Source organism: Equus asinus, chromosome 14, assembly GCF_041296235.1.
Source record: "Equus asinus isolate D_3611 breed Donkey chromosome 14, EquAss-T2T_v2, whole genome shotgun sequence".
Classification (NCBI taxonomy): domain Eukaryota; kingdom Metazoa; phylum Chordata; class Mammalia; order Perissodactyla; family Equidae; genus Equus; species Equus asinus.
Window position 1 is genome coordinate 40,658,184 of NC_091803.1, and position 12,786 is coordinate 40,670,969.

The window sequence follows — 12,786 nt, forward strand, 5'->3', positions numbered from 1 at the left end:
GGAGGCAGGAAATGGAGGCAGGAACTCAGGCGCCCCGTGGGCACCTCTGAGGCTTAGTCTGAGCCTCAGTTTCCCAGCTGTGGAGCAGGGCCAGGGAGATCAGCCTCCAGAGCCATCGGAAGGATGACAGTAAAGCACATAAAGTGCCCGGCACTGTTCATTCTTCCGGTCAGACTGTACTCCACGCTTCCAGAAATAGATGACTTTTCTGTCTGAAACACGCCTAAGGATGGAGCCAACAGCGTGGTTTTGCCCGACACCAGTGAGGCCTCCGGTGGGGAGGACTCACCTCGGACGTGCTGGAGGAATTAGAGGGCAACGTGGTGGGCGCTCAGGTCTGACCCTGCGGGCCTGAGTTCACAGCCCCGCCGGGGGAGGGGTCTACAGCTGGTGTGACCTGGGTGGGTTGCTTCCCCACAGTGGAAAAGGAAAATGGGAAAATCTCCCTCCTGAGGAGGATCAAACAGAGTCTGCATCAAGAGCTTCACAGCTCAATACATTCTGCTTAAAAAAAAAAAAAAAAGGCCTTGGGGGTCAGAATCAAGTTTCTGTCCCTCACCCCACAGGGACCAGGAAGCTGGGGGCTGGGGAGGCTACAGGGAGGCGGCAGGCGGGCTGGCTGCCCCGGTGACTCCAGGAAGGATCTATTTCGCCTTGGGGAGCTGGAAGGAGAGAATTGGCTCCAGTTTTATCATCGGAAACAAGAAAAATAACAGGCCTAAAAAATTAGTTTCTGGGAAACACTGCCACGAGATGACATTAGCACCTAGTACGCTATCCCCAGGGGAGACTTCAGAACCGAGGTCTATGAATTAAACATCGATTTTTTTTGGATGTCAGTCCCAGGCTTTGCGGTCAGCTCCGCTGGCTCCGGGCACGCTGTAATCTTTGCATTCTTCCTCAGTTACTCAGCTGCCAAAAGCTGCCTCTGGAACCCTGCCTTTCCACGGAACTATTAAGTGTACTGGGTCAGTGACTGATAGAGCTGGTTTGTTTGCCTTTGATAGAGATAACACCTGTGGAGAGCCCAGCACTCCCCAGGCTCTGGGATTTCAATGTTTGCCCAGAGACAGATGGTGCCCTGAATCCCTTAGGACAAGAAGAGAGCAGAGCAGAAGAAGTGAGTAAAGCAGACTCTCTGGCCGGCACCGGAGCCACCACCAACTGGTGCACGTGCCAGACCCAGGCGTGAGCAAGACAGAAAACGCCCCGCTGCAGGAGTTTATAGTCTGCTGGGAGAACGAGACCGGCCCAGCCTCCATCCACCCACCCATGGCCCCAGCGCCTGCGACAGTCCCTGAGCACCTGCTCACTCACAAGCTTCAGGAGGTGAGGGCAGGACGTGCAGGGCCCGCACTTTCCGTGCCAGTGTGGGGCACTGCCGTAGACAAGACTAAAGGGGCAACTTCAGTAATGATAAGGGCTCTGAAGACTGTGGGAAAACAGTTCCTCAAAAGGTTAAATTACCATATGACCCAGAAATTCCACTCCTAGGTAAATACGCCAGAGGACGAAAATAGGTGTTTAAACAAAAACTTGCACCTGCACACGCAGAGCGACACTGCTCACATTCGCCAAAAGGTGGAAACACCCACACGGCCACCGACGGATGAAAGAATGGACACACCAAGTGTGGTCCATCCACAGAATGGGCTATTAGTCAGCCACGACGAGGAATGCAGCTCTGATACACACTGCGACATGGAGGAACCCTGAAAACACGAGGCCAAGGGAAAGAAGCTGCACACAAAAGGCCGCTGATTGTCTGATTTCTATGGAGTGTCCACAACAGGTAACTCTGTAGGGACAGAGGGCAGGTTAGTGGTTGCCAGGGGCTGGGGGGAGGGGGGATGGGGAGTGGCTGCTTGCTGGGCACGGGGTTTTATTTGGGTGATGAAAATGTTTTGGAACTAGTAGAGGCGATGGTGGCACGAGATTGTGAAGGTGCTAAAGGCCACGGGATCGTACACGTTCAAGTGGTTTGTTTTGTGTTATACGAATTTCACTTCCATTTAAAAAATCAAAACCAGCTGCTGCCCAGAGAGGGACCGGGGGGCGGGCGAGGGGGTATCTGAGCAGAACCCGGAATGCTGAGAAGGAATGAGCCTCGCGGAGGGCTCCAGACAGAGGGCGGCATGAGGAGAGAGGGCCTGAAGGTGGGGGTGTGCGGCCCTTGTGGACGTGGACAGCAAGCCAGGGCAGTTGAAATGCTGGGTCGTGTTCTCTGCAGAGAGCCGCCAGCGGGGAGAAATGAGAGGAGCTGAGAGGGGGGAGGGGGCAGGGGCCATGGAGAGGGGCTGGGGACAGGGGGTGTGGGAGGGTTCCAAGCAGGGTGGAGGGCCGTGAGAGAGGCAGACTCAGTCCCCGTTCCTGGAGCTAAAAGGCCGGTGGGGGCGGCTGATGATCAACATGGCCGGGAGGGGTCACTTTTTTTGGTCATATCATTAAGCCCCCATCAGGGAGGACCAGCGAGCGGCAACCAGCCTGGCTGACCATTCGCATCCCTGTAACGCTCTCCCTATTGTTTGGATAAGAATTAGGAAGGGCCGGGAGAGGACCTGAGCGAGTGAGGGTATTCTGCCAACCTCCCTCCCATCACCCACCAGGTGAACGCCTGTGAGCAGCCTCAGGGCCAGAAGGAGCCTAGGAGTGGGGACTGAGGCTGCTCTGGGAGGCCAGGGCCCTGGCCCTTTGAGTGGAGGCCACCTCCCCGCCATGCCCAGGGGTCACTTCCAGGAACAGCTTCTGCTCTGGGGTCTGCCGGTCCACTCGGTATTTACAGAGAGACGCCCTTGTGGACTAGGCTTGGACACCCCGGCCCCTTGGCAGACCCTGGCAAACAGCTGTCACCGTGGGTCGGCAGCACGGGTCCTCGAGGGCCTACCCACAGAGCGCTGCACCTCAAAGGCAGACACCAGAGCCTGTTGTGCCACCCCCCCAACCCCCGCCACCAGGCATGCACACCAGCCTCCACCCTCCTGGAGCTGAACGAACGTTCTGTGGGGGCGAGAGCCATAAACACACAACCGGCCCATAGATAGGACCTGTGATTTCTCTCCAAGGCAAATGGAGGAAGAAAACTACAGCCAAGTGGTTAGTCACTATTAGCCCTGAGTTATCTTCTGCTTTGACATGTCTTCCAAGGAAGCGAAAGATACTCTCATCAACTGGAATCACTTATAGCTTCTAAAGGGAGACAGAGTGCCCTGCGACAATTCCCTGGGCCTGCAGACAGAATGGGAAGCGTGTCGCGACAGAGCCCGCTCCTCCAGCACTCAGCCCAGGCAGGTGGAGGCTGCTTTCTCCCTGGTGAGCTCTTCCTCGGGCAGGAGCGCAGCTCCCATGCCCCTGGGAGTTTGCAGCAGTGTGGCCTGCCGCAAGGGACCCAGAGCAAGAGCACCCTGCAGGCGGGAAGGGGTCACGCTGCTGTGCTCACGGGCCGGACGGCAGCCGTGGATGCCCCAGCATCGGGGGCCCACCTGGGCCCTGCTTCCGATGACCCCCCAGCCCCACTCTTCAGCTTCTGCAAACCTGCGAGTAAGGTGAGGGCGGTGGAATCCAGCGATGCACAACCAACCCCAATCTAGCAGCCGGGGACATCGGCCCTCCCGGGACCCACATCCTGCTCACTTGGGTGACAGAAATTAGGCAGAGGAACGTTGCTTAAGTTCTCCTGGGGTTCTCATTCCCCTTGTCAAAGTGTCAGAGACTACACCGATAGCGTCTAGGGCCCTGAGAGAACTCCAAGGCGGTGCAAGGGACGGGTGGAGGCTCGTTCTTCACTTAACAAGCGCTGAACGAAGGCACAGCGCCAGGTGCTGAGATACAGTGATGACCAGGACAGACCAGTCCCCATGGAAGTGACATTCTCCGTGGAGGAGAAAGATGATGGCCAGGTAAGGAAGCCCAGGGCCATGGAGGAAATAAGCCAGGCTACTGTGATGGAGGGGAGGGGGAAGCCTCTGCTAGAGGGGTGATCGGGAAAGGCCTCTCTGAGGAGGCGGCATGCAGACTGAGGCCTGAGCAATCCATAGGAGGCAGCCACACACAGATCTGGGGAAGAACATCCAGTGCAAAGGCCCGGGGGCAGGGAAGAGCTCTGAGACAATGATCACACAAATCAAAGCCAGAGATCTGGATTTTGTTCTAAGTGCAAAGGGAAGCTACTAGAGGGTTGCCGGCAGGGGCATATGATATGATCTGATTTATGTTCTAGAAAGATCCCTCTGGATGAATGGAAGGGAAGGGACAAGACAGGAAGCTGGAGAATACTGATGCTGCTGCCATGATGTAGGGAGAGAGGCTGGCGGCCGGGAGGGGGAGAAGAGGTGGGTACGTTCTGGAGGCAGAGCAGGCCAGTGGGTGCGGGAGAGGAAAGAGAAGAATTAAGGATGATTCCAAGATGTTGGGTGGCTGTGGGGCAGACTACTGAGACAGCAGGCGGTGAGGAGGGGTGGGATCGGGGGAGAGAGCCCCCCTCCCCCTCTGAACCATGCTGAGGCTCAGTGGTTTCAACCTGCTCTTTAGATCACATTTTCGGTCCAGGCCAAGGCGGGAGGACAGCGAGGTCTCTCTCAAGGGCCCAGAGCAGCTGCCCTGGGGGCACATCTGTGAGAACATCCCTACCCCACGCCGAACCTGAGTGGCACTTCCAGGAGCTGTCAGGGGAGCGACACAGCCAAGGGTGGGATGGCCACCTTCAGCAGATACCTTTAACTCAGCCACAGTCCCAGGTGGCCCAATCTCACATACCCTGACCCTGGGACCAGCGACAGGACACTGGGCATTCCAGCTGTGTCAACCCCCCAATGAGGGAGGCCCAGGCCACTGCAGACAGGGCCACATAGCCAGCAGTGAATGACCTCACACCTCCCCTGGAGCCCAGGTAGGGTGGGAGAAGTAAGTAAGAAGTCATTGTAAAGCCTTCTGCAAACAGAGAGATGATTATGCAGATGCCAAAGAATGTGACACTTGGCTCTACTTATTTATTTACACTCCCCCTGTTCCAAAAAGGACAGCGGAAATAAGGCCTGGGCTTTTCTCCTTAACCCGTTAGTTCCCAAGGTGAAAGAAGCCATGATGGCCCTAAAGAAATGATTTCTTAGCTATTATAATGTTATACGTCGGATCATAGAAATGTTATAATAAAGTTACAACTGTATTAAAAAAGAAAGAAAGAAAGAAGTGATTTCTTACCAGGCCAATCTGTATTTAGTTCACAGACTCACAGTCATGATTTATATTTTCTTAGCAACCAACTCTACAGAATCTGAAGCAACCTGAGAATTCTTAAGGAATCCTCCAGACCCTGCAGCACGCAGAACCATCTCTCATTTCGCAGCTGGAAACAGGCCGCGCTACAGTCTCATGGCCTAAGACTGGTTTTAAGAATGAAACAGTCACAGGCTGTGGGTGGCCGTGTGAACTGGTGCACTTTTTCGAAAGCGCATGTTGGGACTACACAGATCAAGACGAAAAATCTCCCCTTTGACTCGGCAGGCCCACTGCTGGGAATTTAACCCACAGACACGCAGGATTTACACAATTAGACTAAAATACCCCAAGGATGTTCACTGTGACACTAGAAGAAGAAAACACTGAAAGTGACCCAAATGTCCATCAATGCGAAACATTATAAAAGGTATTTTTGGTCCATCCATACGATAAAATACCATAGAACAGAGGCTACCGTGAAACACTGACTTCTCATTAAGTAAAAACAGCAAGGTACAGATGGCATGTATGGTACAACCCCGGGCGTAAAAACAGACAAGCAAAAATATACATATGACATACAAACAAGCATTTCTGGAAGGATATGCAAGAAACTGTTAACAGGGGTTACTTCTGGGGCCTAGTAGACTTATTTTTCATTTTATTGTGTCCTATTTGGATTTAGATTATAGTATATACATTTCTAAAATAAGTTAATCAAGCCAAAGAAGGAAAACAGGATGCATGATGAAGTGGAAGGCAAACGAGGACCCCGATCTTGGTCAGGTTCTTCCGTCTGCATTTGGTTCTTAAATCGATGGCTGCTTTTGAAAGCACTTTGCAACCTCTGCAGCTGAAGCTGGAAGCCCTGACCCAGGAGGGGGTAAGTTGCAGGGGGCAGCTGGGCCAGGCCTCTGAAGGTCTGTAATCCAGAGAAGGGTTCTCTTCTGGGGAATTTGGGTGCATATGGATTTACTTAAAGCAGATGTGTCAGAACAGGAAGGGGAGAGCCTGGCCAGCTGCCCTTCTGGAGAGGCAGCTCCTGCTGCTGCCAGACCGTCCTTGAACTTTCTATTTGCAGTTCTCCTCTGGGGGAGGCTGGGCGGGGAGTCAGAGACAGCTCTGGTGAAAGTGGGAAAGCGGGCTCCCAGACAGGAGGGGCGGCCTGACAGCGGCCCGCGGGCAGGGGGCCCTCGTCTGCAGCCCCACTTCCAGGGAGCTGCAGCAGGAACCGCACCCGCTCTCTCTTTCTAGTCATCCCACATGCAGAAGGAAATTACTCTCCCACAACCTCATTACTAATAATCTAAGTATTTCCAAGAAACCTCCAAGAAACTTCTTAGTCTTAATTCTAAGAAGTTCTTCCACATCCCCAACGAGTCTCTGGAAAACCAAACCCAGGAGGCGGAACACCAAGAGAAGGCCAAGACTTCCTTCTGGGGCTTGCGTTCAATCTCGGGCTCTGCTTTGATAAATTCTAAGAACCCGGGGCTTCCAACGGACTGGATTTCGGAGACGGAAAGGGACGCTTACGCAGGCTCAACAGAGAGAAAGCCCTGGGAACCCCCCAGGAGGGGGCAGGAGGGGGTGTGGGGGCTGGCTTACCTGGCACCTTGTCCACGGACGCGAACACCGAGCGCTGCACCGTGGGGTCGCTGCTGCCCCGGCGGCACTGGTCGTAGAAGCGGAAGGGCAGGTGCTGGGTGGAGGAGGAGGAGCCGAGTCCAAACCCCAGGACCTCGGTCGTTGGCTGGATGGGGAGGTCCAGGAGGGCTGTGTGCAAACACACCCAGGCTTCACGCTCAGCACGTGGGATGGGGGCACGGGGGCGAGACTCTGGGTGGGGTGGTTGTCACCAGAATGGCCGTGGCCCCGCCAGGCACAACCCATGGGCGATGCCAAGCAGGCAGCTGGCAGCCTCGAGCTGGGGAGGCCAGCGTGACACCAGAGGTCCTGCTGAGGCTCAAAACACAACCAGTGCCTAGCGAGGGGTTCAGAAATGGATGTGGGCCAGCTTCCACCCCGGACTCTCGGCTTTCACACACAAAAGACCCTTGCCAAGGCTTAGGCTCGGTGTAGCTTCAGACCCCAAAGCAAATGGGGCCACGTCTGCCCTGAAAGTCCATAAATATATCTATCTCTAGCTCTCTCTCTATGCGCATGGGGAAGACTGCGTGAGACAGAATATGCAGGCACATGCACATGGGTATTATGAGCGTGTGTATGTCTGTCACAGTTGCCACCCTCCCTTCCATAAACAAATCTCATGATACAGCCATTTGGAGGGGCTTTTTAAAATCAACTTAAGAAATACCCAAGGCGTTAGTTCTAACAGACACTTTAAGGCATAATTCTCAATTTTCAAATGAAATATTTAGCCTTCATGCCAGCTGTGAGAAATTGCTTTACATTAAAAAAAAAAAAAAAAAACCCTCTGAAAATAAATCTTAAAAGAAAGGCCTAAATGATTTAAGTCACTTTGCGCATTACAAAATGCTTCTGTCCTGATTTTGGGGGCGAGGTGTCAGCTAAGTGAGAAATAAGACAAGGACTGTGTGGGACGCAGGCCTGCGCAAATCAACGGGGCATGCGCAGGAAACTACTGACCCCACAGTGTCCAACAACCCCGCCCCCCAAGTGTTCATTTTTAGGTAGTCCCTTGAGAAGGCTCCTCTCCTGCGGGGGCCGGAGACCCTCCCAGCGACCACACTAGGATGACCACTGGCGCTTGAACTGAAAAGCGCCGGTGTCTTGAGGAGGACTGTTTATAACTTGAGGAGTTGCCGGAATGCCCTTCCCCCAGGAGGATGAATGGCACGTCCTTCTGCCGGAGTCTTTACTTCCAAGAAAGCTGGGGCCTCAGTGCGGGGCCTCCGCACAAATTCACCACAATCCCTGTGAAAGTCAAAACGACTTCCAAATTCAGCGCCGGGGCACAGCCCCCTCACCAAGTGGGGCCCCTCGCATGAGAGCTGGGAAGGGAGAGGAAGAAGGGGCAGCTTCGGAAGGGGAAGCTCTGCATTTGGGCTCTGCCAACCAGCTGCCTGTGGGCTCTGGGCAAGTCTCAGAGCCTCAGTTTACTCTTCTACAAAATGGGCAGAACAGGCCCTACTGATCTCAAGGGTTGTTTTAAGGACTGAAGGTGGACGAGGAACGTCGAGGCACTTCGTAAACGTAAACTAGAGAATTTTCGCATGCAGGAGTGAGAACAGTTGTTCCACACTGACGCCCACCTGTTCACGGCCTCCTGCCTGGGAGGGAGGGCTCCCCTCTGCCAGTCACACACTTAGCAAGTGGGAAATTCTGAGCAGACTCTCCATTCTCTCACTGAAGCACAACTAATTCCTGAACCGTGTGCGTGCCTTCTTCTAGATGAGTTACGGGGTTTCTCAAGGTCCATGTGAGAACCACGCTGACAGCCCTGTGGCTGCTTCTGCCCACGGAGGGCTCGGAGGACACTGCACCGGGCCCAGCCACTCACCAGCTATCCTCTGCATCTTCATGCGCCTTGCCTGGATGCGGCCCTTGGCCAGGCGCTGCTTGGCGATGACGCAGCGAATGTGGTCGGAGAAGAGGAAGGTGGCCTGGAGGATGGGGAAGGGCTTGGAATGGGGGCTGGACGCAGGCTTGTGGATGGTGATATTCAGGGCACGGCTGTCGTCCTCCACGCCAGTCACCTGCATGTCCTGCAGGGGGAGGAGACGAAAGAAAGGGTGCTTCAGGTTTAGGAGGAGGGTAGCTGCTTAGAAGCTGCAGGATCCACGTCTCATTTAGGATTCTAATTCACCTTTGCTTTTCTCTGAAGAGACCATCAGCCTCCCAAATTTACGAGAGTCAAGGTGGGCCCACACCCGACCAGGCCTCGTGGGAGAAGAGCAGGTTGGAAGCACAGAGCTCATCAAGGAGCCGACGCTGGCTATATTGTCCCCACAAGGACTTGAGTGAGCCAGTGAACAAGCAGGTCCACCAGCCTCCTCACGGGGCCATGGGGAACCCAAGAGTCCAACTCCAACAATTCTTACTGCTGAGAAACCAGAGATAACAAACCAAAATCCCCATCACCATCTGGCATGATTGCAGATTTAGTCACACATCTACTGACCAACTTCTTCCTTGTTTCTCTTAAGAAGAGGGCATCGCTGGCACCCATTTGTGTTTCCCTGGAGAATTCCTGGTCCCTAAAGGAGAAAGCTAACCCTGAGAAAGGGACAGGGAGGGACATTTAGCAGATATCTGAAGAAAGCCACATTTGAAAAGGGGAGAAGAAACTAATGAATGGCAAGTATAATAAGGATGAACCCAATCTAGACCCTCAGGATGGATTCTGTGTAAAGAATGTGCTTCCCACAAAGGTTTGAGTGCTTTAAGATAAAAGCATGAGACAGGAGGCAGACATGAATTCAGAAATGCTGGAGAAGGGGGAAAACATCGAAAAAGGCTCACGAGCTAAGATGGGGACTGTTGGTAGGCATAAATCTGGCACGGGATCTCTGGAAATACTCCCTGCATTGAAACGTTGCAGTGGGGACTATAGGAGCCATCACGCATTTAAAGAGCAGAGGTTGGCACGTAGTACCGGCCTGACAAATAGCAGCTGTTGGAAGATGACCAAAAGAAAAGGTTTATGTGCCTTTCATTGTCTGATGGAGGCATGTATTAATCCTTTGAGGGAGAAAAACACTTTCCTGACACTAAATTCTAAAGGCAATTGATCACAAGCTTGGATAAATAAGAAGCACTAAGTTCCCTAATGGACAACCTCTTACATGGAAGTCTTTTTTGAAATAAAAGACTCTTCATACAGTTGTTTCTCACGTCACCCTCAGCAAAAGACAATTTTTAAAGGGAAAGATCTTGAAGAAGAGGAGGTTGGGGAAAAGGCTGCAATAGCATCTTCACACATGTGGGTGGTTCTCTCGGAGGTCTGGACGCTGCCAGTGGGTCACCTTGTGGAAAGATGGACGGGGGTCAGCACGAGCAAGGCCCTGACAACAACCGGGACTGCCCAGTGAGGAAACAGATGGCCTGAGAGCAGGGCAGGTCTTGAGTCCGGAAGAGTTTGCTGGATGGTCAGGGACTCGGGGTCTGACGGGGTGTGAGTTAGGCGGCCGTTTTCCACTCTTCTGGTTCCATGCTTCATTCAGTCAATGAGTTAGCATTAGTCACCCATCATAGAGACGAACATTAAGAAAACTCAAGTCCCAACTTGGCGTTTGGCAATTTAGGGCCCAGCTCTGCTGGAGAGCGGGTGAGTACAAGAGAACGCTCATCAGTTGCCAGCGGCAACAATCATTTCAGAGAGGAATTTGGCAGCGTCTACGAACACTAAAAATAGGCACACCCCAACTTCTTGGTATCTGCCTAGGGAAACCCTTGCCCAAGCACACAAGGAAGTAAGGATGATTCTGTTCACGGCAGCACTGTTTGTGAAGGGAAAAGCTGGAAACAGCCACACGGCCCTGGCTAACTACGCCTTTGTATGGTCACACAGCACTTCAAAGAATACCAGCAAGCCTGCGTGTACTACTGTGGCCAGCTGTTTAAGACATATTGTTGAATGTAAAAAAGCAAAGTTTAGAATATGCTCGATGTGACACTAAAAAAATACACACACTCCCTCTCATGTCTGTATACACAATTTTAAAAACAGCGCATGTAGTTATATTTATCTATGTATTTGGCAGAGCACCAGATCTGGAAGGATCATTCTGACAACGGAGAAGGAAGCTTAAGAATTGAAGGTTTTGGCCAAAGAGGACTTGGCCCTTATATGTGCAATATTCTAGCTTTTCTCAATGACCCTCTGTCCGTGTAGTCCCTGAGTCATCAGAAATTAACTGTAAAGATGATATTTGTGTGTGTGTGTTTGTAGAGCCCACCAAGGAGAGCTTCTGGAGTTCTTGGCCACCGTACCTGCAGAAGGCCTGCGAACTTGACCACTCCCCAGCCAAGCCTGGACACGTCGGGCTCCACTAAACTCATCTGGTAAATGTCGACAGCCAGGAAGCGCTGGACCATGCCACCGTCCTTGGTGATCACCGTGCACGCGATGAGGTCGCTGTTGTCTGCGAGGAGGAAGACGAGAGCAGAATGAGGCACGGTTCAGCTGCCCAGCCTGATGGAGACACTCAAGCTGACTTGCATCCTGCTGGGCAACGGAGCTCAGCGCATTCGGAGTCACACACACCTGGGCCTGAGTCCCTCCTCTGAGTCACGGGCGGGCAACTTTTTTAGCTCTCTGGGCATCACATTCCTCATGAAAAAGGAGGATAATGCCCAGCCCTCACAAAGTGCTCTTTGTCAGACTAACTGAATAAAGTACATAAAGCATCGGAAAATGCCTGCTGCACATTAGGTGCTCAAACTGTAGCTAAAAAACAACCAATAAACCGAGATTCCTAGTACGATTTCAGTGCTTCCTTGCAGATCAGTGGTGGTTGACAGCTGTGATGGTGTTTGCCTAAATCAAGCGAGGACAGGAAAACGAGAGTCCCCTGCTTGGTTACAGAATCACCAAACCCTCAACTTGGCGTCTGGCAGCTTAAGAGTCGAGCTCTGCACCAGCTGGTGTGTGATCCTGGGCAAGGCACTTGGCCCCTCCGAACCATGGTTTTCCATCTGCAAAAATGGCAATAATTTCCCTTACCCCGAGATGTTTGGTGGGTTCAATGAGAACACATAGATAAAGCATTTAGCCTGGGGTCCTCAGGGTAGGCTGGGCCCCTTCTCTTACTTGAAAGTCACCCCTAAATTCAATGTCTGATTCAGCGCCTGTCCTTGATGGCTTTGAAATCACCCGAGGAACACCAGATCATTAAATTTATGGTCTGCTTTGAGTTCCCTCCAACGGAATCTTCTGCTACATGTTTCAAAAGAAATAGCCAAATCAGGAAACAACCTAAATGCCCCCGAATAGGGGACAATTTGAGTATGATTTTTTCCCCCATCGCATGAAGAATTATATGCCCATTTAAAAATTATGTCTAACCAAATTGTGAACAGTGGTTACCCTTGGGGAGGGAAGTGAGAACCGGGGGTGGGAGTGTGTGTGTTTGGGGGGAGTTTCAACAGGAGAACTTTAATTTTTGCCCCATATACCACGATATTGCTTGAAATTACTTTAAAATGAGAAAGCACTCAAGATGCACTATGGAAATACATATTAAAAGCCCGAGCAGAAACTCCTATTAACAAATAATGGCAATGACATTGGAGAAGACATTCAAATTTTAAACGAAAAAGAGGATAAAAACTTCATTACTGTGATTTTGAGATGTTAAAAAAATGTATCCCTACAAATAAACATAAATGCAGAGAAATATGCTAAAACATCAAAAGAAGTCTCTGATTATCAGAGTGAGTTTTTTGGAAACAGCTCATTGAGGTGTAATTTACATACCATGAAATTCACCCATTTTAAGTGTACAGTTTGGGCTTAGAAAGTTTACAATAGTGCTGTACTCCAGTCTAGCTGTCGAGCACTTGTATCACCCCAATAAGCTCTATTGGGAGCACTGTAACCAAATATGTGGCTTAAATTTATTGGTGGTAGGTGGGTGGGGGTGCGAGAAG

At 51.9% G+C, this 12,786-nt stretch overlaps 1 protein-coding gene and 1 long non-coding RNA gene across 11 annotated transcripts in view; one reads left to right on the forward strand and one right to left on the reverse strand.

The window, feature by feature from the left end:
• The window catches only part of CLEC16A (C-type lectin domain containing 16A), a 199,954-nt gene that overhangs the window by 39,552 nt on the left and 147,616 nt on the right, over positions 1-12,786 (reverse strand). For all 10 annotated transcript variants that reach the window (XM_014849914.3, XM_014849916.3, XM_070484931.1 and 7 more), the window contains 3 exons: positions 11,128-11,279; positions 8,696-8,900; positions 6,820-6,987 (listed from right to left, as the gene is read on the reverse strand). In XM_014849914.3, the coding sequence (XP_014705400.1) occupies positions 6,820-6,987; positions 8,696-8,900; positions 11,128-11,279 (525 nt within the window). The remainder of the gene's footprint in view (positions 1-6,819; positions 6,988-8,695; positions 8,901-11,127; positions 11,280-12,786) is intronic.
• On the forward strand, positions 1,399-11,618 carry LOC123276903 (uncharacterized). Its single transcript, XR_011494311.1, has 3 exons — positions 1,399-1,792; positions 5,252-6,097; positions 11,087-11,618. It is a non-coding gene; the product is annotated as an uncharacterized lncRNA (long non-coding RNA).